At 48.0% G+C, this 18,298-nt stretch overlaps 1 protein-coding gene across 2 annotated transcripts in view; it reads left to right on the top strand.

The window, feature by feature from the left end:
• LOC133256658 (MAL-like protein) overlaps positions 1–3,852 on the top strand; it is a 33,467-nt gene extending 29,615 nt beyond the window's left edge. For both annotated transcript variants that reach the window (XM_061431464.1, XM_061431465.1), the window contains one exon: positions 2,306–3,852. In XM_061431464.1, the coding sequence (XP_061287448.1) occupies positions 2,306–2,517 (212 nt within the window). In that variant the 3' untranslated portion in view covers positions 2,518–3,852. The remainder of the gene's footprint in view (positions 1–2,305) is intronic.
• Positions 3,853–18,298: the final 14,446 nt, after the last annotated feature.

Raw genomic sequence — 18,298 nt, forward strand, 5'->3', positions numbered from 1 at the left:
CAGATGTGCTGGCAGTCAGCTTGGGTGGCACCCAAGCTCACAGGGTGCCAAGCCCTCGTGCAGGTGTCATCTCTCCTCCTGGTGGCTCAGACAGTAAAGAATCTGCCTTCAATGCAGTTCAATCCCTGGGTCGGGAAGATCCCTTGGAGAAGGGCATGTCTATCAACTCCAGTATCCTTGCCTGGAAAATTCCAGGACAGAGGAGCCTGGCAGTCCATGGGATCGCAAAGAGTTGATGACCAAGGGACTAACACTTCACTCATACCAACTACGCTGCCCTCAGAATATGTTTTTCCAAACATAAATTTTCCAAAATGCACATCTCTTATTGAAAATCCTTAGGACTTCCCTGGCAATCCAGTGGCTAAGACTTCACCTTCCAAGGCAGGGGACGTGGGTTCAATCCCTGGTCGGGGAGCTAAGACCATCATACCTCATGGCCCCAAAACCAGAACATAAACAATAGAAGCAATATTGTAACAAATTAACTAAAGATTTTTCAAAATGGCCCACATAAAAATTTATTTTAAAAATGAAGAAAGAAAATCCTTCAGTGGCTCCCTTTGCTGATGGAATGGAGCTCAATTGCTCATCACGGCTCAAGTTCCTGCGTCCTTCTATTTCAGTGACAGACATCCACGAGGTTACATATTGGCCGATGCAATCCAAGGCAAGGTGGTCCAGACGAGGTGTGGGCCGAGCAGGACTTCTGGACCTCGGGCTCACTGCCTGCCTGCCCGACAGCCTTTCCAGGCCGAGTGTGGCTGCTTCCCTCTCTTGGGGGGATGGCGCCCTCAGGTGGCAGGTGGCTCACATGACCGGCAGTGTGCATCTGTGTGCCCACAAGTGCTCCTAACCCTCCTCACTCCTTCTCAGGAAGATCTAAGGCCCAGGCTGGGTCCCAGCCCATCAGCTCCAGTCTCTGTGGCCAGAAAAGTCCTGTGTCAGTCGGGCTCCCCAGGGATCGGGCAGCAGCAGGAGGGGGTGTGATATGGGGTGCTGCCGTCCTTGTCAGAAAGATACCAGGCCAACGCAGTGACCCTCCAGGATGCCTTTCCTGCTTGTCTGCCTCCTTGCCCCCCAGCCCAGCGCCACTCTTCCTCCCGCCACTCGGGGTGCTGCTCGCCCTGCTCAGGGGCCCCGTCACACCAGCCTCCTTGCTGTCCCTGGATGCTCTCACTTGGGCCTCAGCTCCCGGCTCCCTCACCTCCTTCTGTTCTCTTCTCACTTGTCACCTCTCGGTGAGGCCGCCACTCAGCCCCGCTCAGAGTAGAAGCTCCTACTTCTCTCCTGGTTTATCTTGGGTCTTTTATGCATGTGCCACTAAAATGCAAGTTCCATGAGGATAGGAATTTTTGAATTTTTGTTCACCATTAGATCCATGGTTGTGCTTGAAGCACGCATGCTCATGCTAAGTCGCTTCAGTCTTATTCGACTCTTTGCGACCCCATGGACCCTAGCCCGCCAGGCTCCTCTCTCCATGGGATTCTCCAGGCAAGAATACTGGAGGGGGCTTCTATGCCTTCCTCCAGGGGATCTTCCCAACCCAGGGACTGAACCTGCGTCTTCTGCTTCTCTTGCGTCTCCTGCACTGCAGGCAGATTCTTTACCACTGAGCCACCGAGGAAGCCCATAGCAGATGCTTACAAGATATGTGTTGAATGAATGAATGAAACAGAGTGTGATTGGACAGGGTGGGGCAAAGTGAAGATGGAGTCCTCCGCTGGACTGAGAGATCATTAGACAGTGCAGTGGGGTATCTTTGGACATGGCCGTGGGGGAGGGAGGGGTCCGGGGGAGCACAGGTTTTGGGCTTGACTAGCTGGACGAGATGAGGATCCTGGGATCAACTGGGCTTGTGAGGGAATCTCAGGAGTTCAGTTTGACCAGAGAGCTTGTGGGGCCTCTGAGCCTCTGAAGATCTAAGAGGTGGTACTTAGAATTGAGTTCTGGACCTGTGAGTGCAACTGTCGTTTGAGCACAGACTGTGGCTGAAGGTGGAGGAAGGGGAGAGTGACCAGAAAGAGGCGAGGGCACCCAGGGCGGGCGTGGAGACGGGCCCACTTTTTGACAGGTAGAGGGGCCCAGGTCTGCAGGCGAGAGTCCTGCTGCACAGCCACCGTGGGACGAGGGGGTGGAGGGGCTGCCCCGTGGCTGCTGCCCTCAGGCCAGGCAGGGCTCTGGCAGACAGCGGGTGAAGCAGGGTCAAAACAAGGGCCATCCAGGCTGCCATGGGCCTGTGTGGGGTTGGGAGCAGGTAGTGACTGCCAGCATCTCTAAGGCAGTAACTCCCTGGCTCTTCCAGTTCTTTGCCTTCGTCACCACCTTGCTCTACATCCTGCATGCCTTCAGCATCTATTACCACTGAAGAAGCAGGGGACCAGCCGACGTGGAAGATGCTCTTTCAAAACCAGGAGTGTCAGCTTCCAAAACTGGTGTTCAGCCTTCGCCATCTGGATGATAAACAGCTTACCAACGATGACATCACGGGATCCACAGACCATCTTTTCAGACTGAGCGATGAAATCACACGCTGGCAGATCTGCTTGGACATTTTAATTCATTGTGATGAATATGAAAAGGCTGGTGGGGGGAGGACTTTGTTGCTGTTTCATTTTGTTTTGTTTGGCCCAGGGAAAGTAATTGTCTCTTGGGATTATCTGACAATGACCCTCGCTCTTCTAGAAAACTAACATCTCATGTGGAAAATTCCAGGTCTACCACCATCTTGCCTGTTTGGGGATCTGCCTCGGCAACGAGCGTCCCCACAGCTGACTGATGAGAACCTTCATTATTTTTTTAAAATCAAAATGGTGCTGTCAACGCCTTCGGTTCTGAAGAACCACAGACCTTGCTCCTTCCCGGGATCCTGCTTCTTCGGTGCAGTGGTGGTACAAACCCGCTACCCCCTCCCACACTGCCTGACTCCAATTCATGTCCCCTTCCTCTTTCCTCTACAGTTATAGGAGCCAAGGGAAATCTGAGGGTAGATTTGTGGGGAAAATAAGGGACTGACCGCAAAATTGTTATATACCAAGACCAGGGAGGGGAGGAGGGGTCGGACAGGGAAGGCTACAACCCATTTTTCCGATTCTCAGTAAGTCAGGCTGCTCAGAGAACTTCAGGCCTGCGGGACCCACTCCTTGTCCCTCAGAAAAGACCATCAAGGAAGCAAGAAGGACATTACATGCCAGGATTCTCCTCTGGGCTCCGGTCACACAGAGGATATCAAGGAGGCTGGAAAGGACCCCATCCCAGGGTCCCTGCTCTTTCGCGAGCCTCCTCCCCACAGTGGTCCAGCTGGGTGGGGCCTGGACTGTCCAGCCAGCCTCCTGCAGCGGAGGGCTTCCAGGGGGCCGGGATGTGCAAAGGCATGTGTGTTCCAGGGCATTCGCAAAGAAAAGACACAGAGAAACGTAAACCACGGTGCTGGATCCCCCGCTGAACTGTTTTCAAAGGAAGGCTGTGCTGTCTGACAGTTCTGGCCCCGTGCTGGGGGTCCAGGCGTCTGTCTGGCTCAGTCTCTGAGGAGAGTCAGTGCTCAGCCCCCAGCTGCGTGGACCTGCTGCCATTTTGAAATGCAATAAGTTATTATGTGGGAGTGATTTGTCTGAGCCGGTTCGAGGGCTTACAGTTTTGGATCAACTTTTTTCTGCTCCTGGGGGAGAGAGGGTCAGGAAGGCGGGGAGATCACCAGAGAGAAAATTGGCTTCATGCCTTGACGGCTCACCTTCTAATCACCCCATAGCTTGAAAAGTCACCATTCATCTATGACTTTCTGGCCCGTCATCTGTGTGGGATGTTCAGTATTTCCTGAGCAGTCACATCCAAATAAAAGTGGTTTCTACAGTGTGACACCTGGAGCTCGTCTCTTTTGTGGCCTCACCACTGGGGCTGGACACCACGGCACAGGTCCCAACAGCAGCTGTACTGAGACCCCACGCCCCCAGCCCGTGGAGAGTCCAAGGCCCAGCCCACCCAGCCTTGCTTCACGGGCAGCTGCCCCGAGATGCCACATCTGGCTCCAGCGTTTGGGTTTGTGACATCATTTCCACTTCAGTAAGAATGGTTTCCCTGGTGGCTCAGCGGTAAAGAACCCGTCTGCCAATGCAGGAGACACAGGTTCATTCCCTGGGTGGGGAAGATCCCCTGGAGGAGGGCATGGCAACCCACTCCAGTATTCTTACCTGGGAAGTTCCATGGACAGAGGAGCCTGGTGGGCTAGAGTCCGTGTCGCAAGGAGTCGGACACGACTAACTAACACACACACAGGCGGGCTAAGGTGTTGCTATGAGGAAGTGGGGTAACATTAAGGTGCACCACGTTAAGAAGCAGTTACGCAAGATTAGATATGTCAAGAGGGGTTATGTCAAGGTGCTGATGGATTAAGATGTACTTGGGTTCAGGTGTACTTAGAGCAAGTTATTGCAAGGTGTAGGTCAGCTCTGGGGCACCTGTAGACGCAGTGGTGCCAGCAGGATGAAACCTGTGATCCCTGTGAGTGGGATCATTAAAGACTTGCATCATCAAACTCCGCAGGAACGCACCAGGGCCCCCTTGAGTTAAGGGCTTTTTCTCCAGCAACCATAGGAAATGACTCCACCACCATTAAGGTCGTGAAATTATTTCTCTTCTCAGTGTTAAGACGCCTTTTGCGGTGGTGGTGGTTTATCACTCAGCCGTGTCCCACTCTTGCAGCCTCATGAACTGTGGCCCGCCAGGCTCCTCTGTCCATGGGATTTCCCAGGCAAGAATACTGGAGTGGGTTGCCGTTCCCTTCTCCAGGGGATCTTCCCAACCCACGATCGAACCTGAGTCTCCTGCGCTGCAGGCAGATTCTTTACCAACTGAGCCACCAGGGAAGCTCAAGACGCCTTTTAAGGGGAAATAATTAAGGAGCCAGATAGAGGTGGAAAACTGAGAGGTCGGTGCAGTTATCCAAGCCCTCCACTGGGTGGCGCGCGGGCTCCACTCCCATGAGGAAACAGAAGGCCTTCCCGGTGGTGGGAAGCGGTCAGGGCGGGAGGCTGCAGAAAATCCCGATCCCCAGTGGCTTCCTTGGGGATTTTGCCAGAGAAGGCTGCCCCTGCCACAGGGGGTAACAGGGATGTTCCCTGTCCTTGGAGCTTCCGTGGAGAAAGAGGCCCGGGGCCCTGCCTTGGCACAGTTTGCCTGTTGGGTTAAGGCTGAAGGTGAGGGGGCAGGTGTCACATGGAGGGCCCCTCGGTCCATCCACCATCAATGTGGCCAGGTGATGGCTGGACCCGAGCCAGGGGAAAGGTCTGCTCCACCTGAAGGGGTGTAGGGGCGGGGGGAGGGACTTCTGTCTGATATTCTTACAGCCGTCACTCCCCACTGTACCCTCTGTGCCTGGCCAAGTTCACCGGGACACGCAGACTCCTGGGCCCTGGAGTGATGCACCTGTGCTGGGGAGGGGCCCACGCTGGCCCGAGCTGACCCAAGGCTGCTCCCAGGGACCACTGAGGGAGGTGGGGCAGAGCGTGGGGGATCCCACTAAGGCACAGTGTTAACACCTAACCTTTCCTTTCATCAGCTTCTGCCTATCAGGTATATGCCCAGGTTTCTAGAAGCTTTCAGGGGCACCCCTGACCCTGCCCACCCAGCTCCCCAGCTCCCTCCAGCACCCCAAACCTTTATGTAGGGGTTTTGGGCCCCAATGAGTTTGATCCTTGGGTCAGGAAGATCCCCTGGAGAAGGAAATGGCAACCCACTCCAGTATTCTTGCCTGGAAAATTCCATGGATAGAGGAGCCTGGTGGGCTACAGTCCATGGGGTTGCAAAAGAGTCGGACACGACTGAGTGACTAACACACACACACATCTGCTATGTAGCCCCACCTCTGTTGAAATTCTACAGCTGCATCCGAAGAGGGGCCCCCAGAGTGCACTAACATCCAACAACCCTGAACGTCTGCCTGCTCTCTGGGCCTTGGCCTGCTTCTCTGTGGCAAAGATGCCCTCGAAGGCCCTCTGGGGTCACTGCTTCCTCCTAGAGAGATAGGGAAGGTGGAGGAGAAAATTGAGGGATTCCCCGGGCCACTTGTGTGCAGTGGGAGGGCAGATCACAAAGCCCTCCCCTCCGATTCAGGGTCCTCTGGTGCAGATACAGCAGACACCGGTGGGAGCAGCAGAGAGCCTGGTGCCAGGGCACCTGCCTTCTGTGGGGCAACCTCCATGTTTGCCCAGAGCGCATCTCACAGGTTTGATTCTGTTGCCTGAGTGTTTGCTGAGCATCTGCTCTGTGCCTGGGTGGGGCTCTGCTCTCAAGGACTGGGAGTGAGGTGTGTTGGGGGGAGAGGGCTCATGTCTTAGGGCAATGGGGCACTGACCCAAACTGGAAGAAGCAGGGAGGGATTTACAAAAGGCTTCCCAGGAAATGGGACCTCCAGGAAGTTATCAGAACCATCAGCCACCTGCCCTTCCCCTGCCTAGAGTCACAGGCTGGGGGTCTAAAGGGGAGATGCAGTCTTAGGTGGAGAGGGCAGTCGGGATAGGCAACAGTGTAAGGAAGGGCTCTGAGTCCAACAGCGGCCGTGGTTCAGGAGCCAACAGCAGCCGGTCCCGGGTAATATCAGCAAGCCTGGGCTTTCAGATATTAGCTGTGACCTTGGTTCTCCCGCCGAGATGAAGAGCTGGGGGGAGACCTGGGGGTTAAGCAAGGAGTGCAGATCCTTGTGCCCACACTGGCCACCCTCTCAGGAGGTGACCAGAGGATCTTTGGAGACATGTCTTCATTAAGAATCTACATCCTTGAGAATGGAGCTTCCCTGGTGGCTCAGTGGTAAAGAATCTGTCTGCCAGTGCAGGAGACGTGGGTTCGATCCCTGGGTCAGGAAGATCCCCTGGAAAAGGGCATGGCAACCCACTCCAGTGTTCTTACCTGGGAAATCCCATGGACAGAGGAGCCTGGTGGGCTGCAGTCCATGGAGTTGCAGAGCCAGACATGACTTAGCTACTAAACAACAACAACATCCTTGGAAATTCCCTGGCAGTCCAGTGGTTAGGACGTCACACTTTCACTGCCAAGGGCCTGGGTTCAATCTTGGGCAGGGAACTAAGATCCCACAAGCCGCAAGGTGTGACCAAAACAAAAAAATAATCTGTATCTTTGAATTTTCCAAAAAACAAAACACTACTGCTGAAACTCCAGTACTTTGGCCACCTCATGCGAAGAGTTGACTCATTGGAAAAGACTCTGATGCTGGGAGGGATTGGGGGCAGGAGGAGAAGGGGACGACAGAGGATGAGATGACTGGATGGCATCACTGACTCAGTGGACGTGAGTCTGAGTGAACTCCGGGAGTTGGTGATGGACAGGGAGGCCTGGCGTGCTGTGATTCATGGGGTCGCAAAGAGTCGGACACAACTGAGCGACTGATCTGATCTGATCTGACTACTACCTTGGATTCCCCATCATGGTACAACTACAAGGAGGATCACACTCTTCATACTAGTAATAAATTGGTCATTTCTATCAGTAATTAAGAATAATGGCCAACACTCTCATAGAAGCTGGTAGACCCAAGCCCTCACACGGCCACCTTTCCCTTGGCCATGGGGGTGTCTACTTGTGAGGAGACCTGACAGGTATTAAGTGCCACCCTCACTGTAAGTGAGTGGGAAATATCATCTTCTGCCCGGGGCTTCCAGGCAGGGGTGAGGGCTCGCACCACGGCCACACCATCAAGACCCCCGGATGCACCCCCACATCAGAGCTCCCAGGAGGCTTCAGCTCAGAAGGGGGTTGGGGATTGCTCTGAATATGGCCCTCTCCCAAGTCCACTTGGAGCCTGAGTCTCCAAGGAGGCTGAGAGGCCTTGGTGCTATTCACTCACTCAATAGTATCTGACTCTTTGTGACCCATGGACCACAGCACATCAGGCATCCCTGTCCTTCACCATCTCCTGGAGTTTGTGCAAATTCATGTCCATTGAGTTGGTGATGCCATCCAACCATCTCATCCTCTGCTGTCCCCTTCTCCTCCTGCCCTCCATCTTTCCCAGCATCAGGGTCTTTTCTAATGAGTCGGCTCTTCACATCAGGCTCTGATTGGAGGTCACTGGAGATGTGAAGGAGCAGAGTGAGAAGAGTTTGAATCTCAGGAAGGTCAAAGCACTGAGTCAGGGCCATCTATGTTCCCACCAACCCAGGACACTGTCTCAGATGCTCTTAGACAATTTGGGGGCACCTACGGCATCCAGTCTGGGCACTGGATGCTGAGATGAATAAGAAATGGCCTCTGCTACTGAGGAGCTCACAGACTCTGAGAAACCAGGGAAAAGACGCTGAGCAAGGAGCTGGGGGTTTGCTCTGAGGAGGGCACCGGGATGGAAACTTCCCCTGACCAACGTGCTCTGGACCACAGTGAGCCCTGTAACCATTCCAGCCATTTGACCATCGGCCGAGTTTGTCTTTAGCTGGTATCTTTACTGCTGTGGATGTTGGAGTTTCTTAGAAGAGCCCTAATTTCATGGAAGGTAATTTTTTTTTCTTTTTTTTCAAAGGCAATCCACTGGAACTGTAGCTAAATATGATTTCATTTTTATGCTTCTGTAAAATTTTTTCATCTAAAACAATGTGCCAAGAGGAAAAAGTCCACTTTAGTTTTGGAAATTACAACCTGCATAGCTCACATGTACCCACACATACACACACCCACCCCTGTACACATACATGTGTATGCATGCATGCTCAGTCACTCAGTTGTGTCTGGTTCTTTGTGACCCCATGGACTATAGCCCGCTGGGCTCCTCTGTCCATGGAATTTTCCAGGTAGGAATACTGCAGTGAATTGGCGTTTCCTCCTGCATGGGACCTTCTTGACCCAGGAATCAAACCCACGTCTCTTGTGTCTCCTACATTGGCAGGTGGATTCTTTACCACTGTGCCATCTGGGAAGCCCACACACTTGCACACAAATACACACCTGCACACACGCACACACACGCACACACTCATGCACACACACCCTCAGCATGGGGTGCTGCCCACAGAGAGATCTCTGAGCCTGAACTTGCACTTGTGGACACCAACTGCCTTTCTTCCTCTGTTCAGCCCCCAAACAAAGGCCCCCAAGCAAAGAAGAGCTGTCACCCCTTGCTGTGTTGTGGGGACTGGCTGGAACCTGCAGGGGACACCTGCAGGGGCTGAAGGAAAGCGCTTCTACCTGAGGCAGCATCTGTTCGAGAGGTAGGGGCCGAGTGGGCCAGGTGAGGAGCAGTGCAAAACCTGGAAGAACGTCAAAATCAACACACAGAAATCCCTTGCATTCCTATACACTAATATTGAGAAAATAGAAAGAGAAATTAAGGAAACAATTCCATTCACCATTGCAATGAAAAGAATAAAATACTTAGGAATGTATCTACCTAAAGAAACTAAAGACCTATATATAGAAAACTATAAAACACTGGTGAAAGAAATCAAAGAGGACACTAATAGATGGAGAAATATACCATGTTCGTGGATTGGAAGAATCAATATAGTGAAAATGAGTATACTACCCAAAGCAATCTATAGATTCAATGCAATCCCTATCAAGCCACCAATGGTATTTTTCACAGAGCTAGAACAAATAATTTCACAACTTGTGTGGAAATACTAAAAACCTCAAATAGCCAAAGCAATCTTGAGAAAGAAGAATGAAACTGGAGGAATCAACCTGCCTGACTTCAGGCTCTACTACAAAGCCACAGTCATCAAGACAGTATGGTACTGGCACAAAGACAGAAATATAGATCAGTGGAACAAAATAGAAAGCCCAGAGATAAATCCATGCACCTATGGACACCTTATCTTTGACAAAGGAGGCAAGAATATACAACGGAGAAAAGACAATCTCTTTAACAAGTGGTGCTGGGAAAACTGGTCAACCACTTTTAAAAGAATGAAACTAGAACACTTTCTAACACCATACACAAAAATAAACCCAAAATGGATTAAAGATCTAAATGTAAGACTAGAAACTATAAAACTCCTAGAGGAGAACATAAGCAAAACACTCTCCGACATACGTCACAGCAGGATCCTCTATGACCCACCTCCCAGAATATTGGAAATAAAAGTAAAAATAAATGGGACCTAATTAAAATTAAAAGCTTCTGCACAACAAAGGAAACTATGCTGCTGCTAAGTCGCTTCAGTTGTGTCCAACTCTGTGCGACCCCATAGACGGCAGCCCACCAGCCTCCCCCATCCCTGGGATTCTCCAGGCAAGAACACTGGAGTGGGTTGCCATTTCCTTCTCCAATGCATGAAAGTGAAAAGTCAAAGTGAAGTCGCTCAGTTGTGTCTGACTCTTAGCGACCCCATGGACTGTGGCCCACCAGGCTCCTCCGTCCATGGGATTTTCCAGGCAAGAGTACTGGAGTGGGGTGCCATCGCCTTCTCCGAAGGAAACTATACGCAAGGTGAAAAGATAGCCTTCAGAATGGGAGAAAATAATAGCAAATGAAGCAACTGACAAAGAACTAATCTCAAAAATATACAAGCAACTCCTGCAGCTCAATTCCAGAAAAATAAATGACCCAATCAAAAAATGGGCCAAAGAACTAAATAGACATTTCTCCAAAGAAGACATACAGATGGCTAACAAACACATGAACAGATGCTCAACATCACTCATTATCAGAGAAATGCAAATCAAGACCACAATGAGGTACCATTTCACGCCAGTCAGAATGGCTGCTATCCAAAAGTCTACAAGCAATAAATGCTGGAGAGGGTGTGGAGAAAAGGGAACCCTCTTACACTGTTGGTGGGAATGCAAACTAGTACAGCCACTATGGAGAACAGTATGGAGATTTCTTAAAAAACTGGAAATAGAACTGCCTTATGACCCAGCAATCCCACTGCTGGGCATACACACCGAGGAAACCAGAATTGAAAGAGACACATGTACCCAAATGTTCATCGCAGCACTGTTTATAATAGCCAGGACATGGAAGCAACCTAGATGTCCATCGGCAGATGAATGGATAAGAAAGCTGTGATACATATACACAATGGAGTATTACTCAGCCATTAAAAAGAATACATTTGAATCAGTTCTAATGAGGTGGATGAAACTGGAGCCTATTATACAGAGTGAAGTAAGCCAGAAAGAAAAACACCAATACAGTATACTAACACATATATATGGAATTTAGAAAGATGGTAATGATAACCCTGTAAGCGAGATAGCAAAAGAGACACAGATGTATAGAACAGTCTTTTGGACTCTGTGGGAGAGGGAGAGAGAGAGAGTGGGATGATTTGGGAGAATGGCATTGAAACATGTATAATATCATATATGAAACAAATTGCCAGTCCTGGTTCGGTACATGATATAGGATGCTTGGGGCTGGTGCACTGGGATGACCCAGAGGGATGGTACCGGGAGGGAGGTGGGAGAGGGGTTCAGGATGGGGAACACGTATATACCCATGGCAGATGCATGTTGATGTATGGCAAAACCAATACAATATTGTAAAGTAATTAGCCTTCAATTAAAATAAATAAATTTATTTAAAAAAAAAAAAGGACACACGACCCCCAGCACAGCCCCGCCCCCTGCACAGCCCTGCTCCATACAGCCTTGTTCCCAGGACACCGGCGGGATCCCCGCCAAGTCAGTCGCCTGTTTTGCTGGAAAGGAGGTTGGGCCTCACTCAGTTTTCGCTGAGGGCTCATGGGTGGTGTGTGTGTGTGTGCTAAGTCACTTCAGTCGTGTCTGACTCTTTACAACCCCATGGCACTGGCCCACCAGGCTCTGTCCATGGAATTTTCCAGACAAGAATGTTAGAGTGGGTTGCCATGCCCTGCCCCAGGGATCTTCCTGACCCAGGGATCCAACTCGAGCCTCTTATGTCTCCTGCATTGGCAGGTTGGTCTTTATCACTAGCACCACCTGGGAAGCCCCATGGGTGGTAGTAAAAGCAGGTAACTCTGATTGGGACTTGAACCCACTGTCTTTTAACAGAGATCACGCATGGTCTCAGGACTTAATGAAGCTTGGTTTCTTGATGTCTCATTGCAGAAAGAATTCAGTGAGAGACAAAGTGATAGGTAAGAAGTGGATTTATTTAGAGAGAAATGCACTCCACAGACAAAGTATGGGTCATCTCAGAAGGTGGGGTGATTACTTTTCATGGGCTGGGTAATTTCATAGGCTAATGAGTGGTGGGGTTATTCCAACTATTTCAGGAAGGGGTGGGGATTTCCAGGAATTGGGCCACTGCCCACTTTTTGGCCTCTGATGGTTGGCTTCAGAACTGTGTTGGCACCTGTGGGTGTGTCATTTAGATGGCAATGCATTACAATGAGGGTATGCTGAAGCGCAGGGTTCACTGGAAATTGTGTCTTCCGTCATCTTGGACCGAGTTGTGTCACACCCTATGGCTATGTCATTCTTTAAAGGTGTGCCCTACCTGCTTCCCTCCTGGATAAGTGGGAGGAGGGACACAGCCAGGCCACAACCCATGACCAGTGGGGCCACGGGGTTCAGGCCTGGGTCTGACTAGCGTAGCCACCCCCCACCAGGGCTCATACAGTTGAGGGGAAGATGGAGAGGCGCAGGACTCCTCCGCTAACCTCAGACAGCTTGTGTGAGTGACGGGCTGGTGGCCCCTCGCATACATCCCAGAAAGGCAAGAGAGAGCGGGGTGTCGTAGGTTATGTTGTCTGTTTGAGATGCTCCTTGTTTCTTGAGTTCAGCTTGTATCACTATAAACGTCCCTCTGTGAATTGCTTTTGCTGAGTTCCACAGATTTTAGATTTTTTAAGTTGTGTGTCCATTTTCAATTGTCTCAGGGCGTTTCCTGATTTCCGCTTTGGTTTCTTCGTTAACCCACTGGGATTTTTAGTAGCATGTGGTTTAGTCCCCATGTGTTGATGTAGAATCTAAAAAATATAACAAATGCAGGAACTTCCCTGGAGGTCTAGTGGTAGGACTTCACTTTCCAATGCAGGAGGTGCAGGTGAGCTAAGATCCCCACATACCTCAGGGCCAAAAAACCCAAACATAAAACAAGAGCAATATTGTAACAAATTCAATAAAGACTTTAAAAATGGTCCACATTAAAAAAAAAAAAAGGATGTATCTAGCAAAATAGAAACAGACTCACAGAAATAGAAAACAAACTAGTGGTTACCAGTGGGAGAGGGGAGTGAGGAGGGACAGACTACCGTACGGGATTCAGTTCAGTTCAGTTGCTCAGTCGTGTCCAACTCTTTGTGACCCCATGGACTGCAGGAAGCCAGCCTTCCCTGTCCATTACCAAATCCCGAAGATTGCTCAAACTCATGTCCATTGTGTCGGTCATGCCGTCCAACCGTCTCATCCTCTGTCATCCCCTTCCACTACTGTGGGCAAGAATCCCTTAGAAGAAATGGAGTAGCCATCATAGTCAACAAAAGAGTCCGAAATGCAGTATTTGGATGCAATCTCAAAAACGGCAGAATGATCTCTGTTTATTTCCAAGGCAAACCATTCAATAGCACAGTAATCCAAGTCTATGCCCCAAACACTAATGCCAAAGAAGCTGAAGTTGAACAGTTCTATGAAGACCTACAAGACCTTCTAGAACTAACACCCAAAAAAAGATGTCCTTTTTATTACAGTGGGCTAGAATGCAAAAGTAGGAAGTCAAGAGATACCTGGAGTAACAGGCAAATTTGGTCTCGGAGTACAAAATGAAGCAGGGCAAAGGCTAACAGAGTTTTGCCAAGAGAACACACTGGTCATAGCAAACACCCTCCAACAACACAAGAGAAGACTCTACATATGGACATCACCAGATGGTCAATACTGAAATCAGATTGATTATGTTCCTTGCAGCCAAAGATGGAGAAGCTCTATACAGTCAGCAAAAATAAGACCAGGAGCTGACTGTGGAAGTTCACGGTTCATGTCCTGTTGAAGCCTGGCTTGGAGAATTTTGAGCATTACTTTGCAAGCATGTGAGATGAGTGCAGTTGTATGGTAGTTTGAGCATTCTTTGGCATTGCCTTTCTTTAGGATTGGAATGAAAACTGACCTTTTCCAGTCCTGTGGCCACTGCTGAGTTTTCCAAATTTGCTGACATATTGGGTGCAGCACTTTCACAGCATCATCTTTTAGGATTTGAAATAGCTCAACTGGAATTCCATCACCTCCACTAGCTTTGTTCGTAGTGATGCTTCCTAAAGCCCACTTGACTTCACATTCCAGTATGTCTGGTTCTAGGTGAGTGATCACACTATCGTGGTTATCCAGGTCATTAAAATCTTTTTTGTATAGTCCTTCTGTATATATTATGTTATATAATATACATTTATTATAATAACTTTTAATGAAGTAAAATCTATAAAATGCTGAATCACTGTGCTGTACACCTGAAACTAATATAATATTGTAAATCAACTAAATACTTCAATTAAAGAAAAGAAAGAAAGGGGAAAAAAGTGAGGGAGGAGCAAGCTTGTCTGCAAAGCGTTGGACTTCCCACACAGAGCTGCTGATTCCCTTCTGGCCTGAAATGCAGTCATGAGTCCCAAGGAAGGTGGAGTCATCTGCCCAAAATCGACAAACTTTCTGTTCTTGGTGCTGAATCAGTTCAGAGTATTCTGCAGCTCTGGGTCTAAGCTAAACACTTGTGTGATTGAAACCATCCAACCCCACAGGCATCTCTTACTGGTGCAGTGTAAACAGAACCTTTGCCTTTCCTGTCCCACCGAGAAGTGAAATAACCACCTTATAAATAAATTCACACTAAAGAAAGCTGAGCGCTGAAGAATTGATGTTTTTGAACTGTGGTGTTGGAGAAGACTCTTGAGAGTCCCTTGGACTGCAAGGAGGTCCAACCAGTCCATCCTGAAGGAAATCAGTCCTGAATATTCATTGGAAGGACTGATGCTGAAGCTGAAACTCCAATACTTTGGCCACCTGATTCGAAGAACTAACTCATTAGAAAAGACCCTGAAGCTAGGAAAGATTGAGAGCAGGAGGATGAAAGCAGGAGGAGAAGGGGATGGCAGAGGATGAGATGATTGGATGGCATCACTGACTTGATGGACATGGGTTTGAGCAAGCTTCGGGAATTGATGATGGACAGGGAAGCCTGGCGTGCTGCAGTCCAGGGGTCGAAAAGAGTCAGACACGACTGGGGACTGACCTGACTGGCTCAAAGTGTAAATGACAGACAGGGGTCATTCCTTCCTTAGCAAATATTGACAGCCAGGTGTTCCGCTATCAGGTGAGAAGCAAGGTAACCCGGAGTTGACAGACAGGCACACAGCAGAACATCCTTACATTTTACTTCCCAATCTTTTTTTTAAAGACTTTTTGATGTGGACCAATTGTACAGTCTCTATTGAATTTGTTACAATATTGTTTCTGTCTTTTGCTTTGGCTTTTTGGGCCAGAGGCATGTCGGACCTTAGCTCCCCCACTAGAGATCAAAACCGCATTCCCCAAGTTGGAAGGCGAGGTCCTAAACACTGGGCCACCAGGGGAGTCTCACATGACAGAACACAGAAAATAATACAACTTTTTGCACATTGGGATAAACTGAATAACTATATAGGGCTTAGTGGAAAAAAATTCATTACGTTATCTTTATAAACAATTATGATAAAGATAAATTTAAAAGTTTGGAGGCGATATTAAGTGTGGAATTGGTATGAAACATCAAAATATGTTTCCAAAAAAAACTTGCTCTTGCATTTATGTGCATGCTTTGCAGGGTAACCTTGTTTGTTTGAACTGGCTACAATCAGCTCCTGATCTAGGCTGTTAATTGATTCCTCAGTTGAGTGAGTGCATTTGCCCCTAAGGTCTGCAGGTAACTGGGGCAGGAACTGTTCTCAGCAGGCACCCAGATACTCAGATCGGAAGGACTAGGCATGAATTCAGAAATGGTTCAGTATTAAGGTCTGGGTGTCAGAAAGGGATCTCAGGTCTGGAACTTTTTTCTGCAAGTAGAGACTGGGGATTCACACTCTGGTGTGTAGTTGCTTTAAATTTCTGGTTTAGGCTGAAATCTAAGTTTATAAACAGTGCTGGAACATTTAAGAGAATATAAGTTTCATCATATTCCAAATTCATTCAAGATGACTTTGTTATCAGACCATTGAAATACTTAAGGAAAACACATGTTAAACTTACAAATGCAGTTTTCAATGCCAGAAGATGTTTCCTTAACTAAGTTTGCAATTGAAAACACATGCTAATCAAAAGCCCATTAAAAGTGATTGCTGGCTGTACCCTAGCCGTTTACAATCCAAAATAAAATTAAGAAAACAATTCCATTGTAAAATAGTATAAAAAAAGGAAAAAAGTACTTAGGAATAAATTTAACTTAAAAATTGCAAGACTTGTATACACTGGAAACTACATAACATTGTTGAAAGAAATTTTAAGAGACCTGAAAAAAAAAAAAGAACTTCCATGTTTATAGATCAAAAGACTTAATATTGTTAAGATAGCAATATTCCTGCAATTAACCAGCAGACTCAGTGCAATCGTTATCAAAAATCCCAGTAGCAGTTTTGTAGAAACTGACAAACTGACCCCAAAATTCATACAAAAATGTAAAAGACCCAGAATAAGCAAAACAACTTTGAAAAAGAAAAACCAAAGCTGGAAGATTTACGTTTCCCAATTTTAAAACTAAATGCAAAGGATAATAATCAGTACAGTGTGGATCTGGCAAAAGGTTAGACAAGCAGATCAAACTAACAGGATGGAAAATCCAGAATTAAACTCTTAACATTTATGGTCAATTGTTTTTTGACATGAGTGCCAAGACAATTCAACGGAGAAAGAATTGTCTTTTCAACAAACAGTGCTGACAAGTGGATCAGTCAGTTCAGTTCAGTTGCTCAGTCGTGTCCGCCTCTTTGCGACCCCCATGAACCACAGCACGCCAGCCCTCCCTGTCCATCACCAACTCCCGGAGTTCACCCAAACCCGTATCCATTGAGTCGGTGATGCCATCCAACCATCTCATCCTCTGTCGTCCCCTTCTCCTCCTGCCCTCCATCTCTCCCAGCATCAGGGTCTTTTCCAATGAGTCAGCTTTTCGCATCAGGTAGCCGAAGTACTGGAGTTTCAGCTTTAGCATCATTCCTTCCAAAGAAATCCCAGGGCTGATCTTTAGGATGGACTGGTTGGATCTCCTTGCAGTCCAAGGGACTCTCAAGAGTCTTCTCCAACACTGCAGTTCAAAAGCATCAATTCTTCAGCACTCAGCTTTCTTTATAGTCCAACTCTCACATCCACACATGACTACTGGAAAAACCATAGCCTTGACTAGACAGACCTTTCTTGGCAAAGTAATATCTCTGCTTTTTAATATACTGTCTAGGTTGATCATAACTTTCCTTCCAAGGAGTAAGCGTCTTTTAATTTCATGGCTGCATTCACCATCTGCAGTGATTTTGGAGCCCAGAAAAATAAAGTCAACCACTGTTTCCACTGTTTCCCCATCTATTTGCCATGAGGTGATGGGACCAGATGCCGTGATCTTAGTTTTCTGAATGTTGTGCTTTATCTACATGCAAAGGAATGAACTTGAATCCCTACTTTGCACCAGATACAAAAATTAGCACAAAATGAATCAAAGACTTAAATGTAAAAGCTAAAACTGCTAAAGTCTTAGAAGAAAACATAGGAATAAATTTTCATGACCTTGAAGGAGGCAATGGAATTTTAAATATGTTACCAAAGCTACAAGCAAAAAAAAAGAAAGAAAGAAAGAAACTGGTTTTGCTAAATATTAAACACATTTAGGCTTCAAAGGATTCTATTATTTATTTATTTATTTATTTTTGACTGTCCCAAGTCCTTGCTGTTGCCCAGGGGCTACACTCTAGTTGCAGCTCGTGGGCTTCTCATTGCAGTGACTTCTCTTGTTGCCGAGCACAGGCTCCAGGTGCTCGGTTTCAGTAATTGTAGCTCATGGGCTCAGTAGTTGCAGTGTCTGGGCTCTAGAGCAAGAGCTCTATAGCTGTGGCACATGGGCTTAGCTGCCCCAAGGCATGTGGGATCTTCTCAGACCAGGTATCGAACCTGTGTCCCCTGTGCTGGCAGGCAGATTCTTATCCACTGGGCCTCCAGGGAAGTTGCCGAGGACAGCTTCTGAAAGAGTGAAATGACAACTCACAGAATGGGAGAAGGTATTTGCAAATTATATATCTCATAAGGGATTCGTATCTAGACTATATAAAGAACTTTGACAACTCAATAGTAAAAAGACAGAACTGCATTAAAAAGCGGATAGAAGATCTGAAAGAAAGAAAGAATTATATACAAGTGGCCA

The sequence above is a fragment of the Bos javanicus genome, chromosome 11 (assembly GCF_032452875.1).
Source record: "Bos javanicus breed banteng chromosome 11, ARS-OSU_banteng_1.0, whole genome shotgun sequence".
Lineage (NCBI taxonomy): Eukaryota > Metazoa > Chordata > Mammalia > Artiodactyla > Bovidae > Bos > Bos javanicus.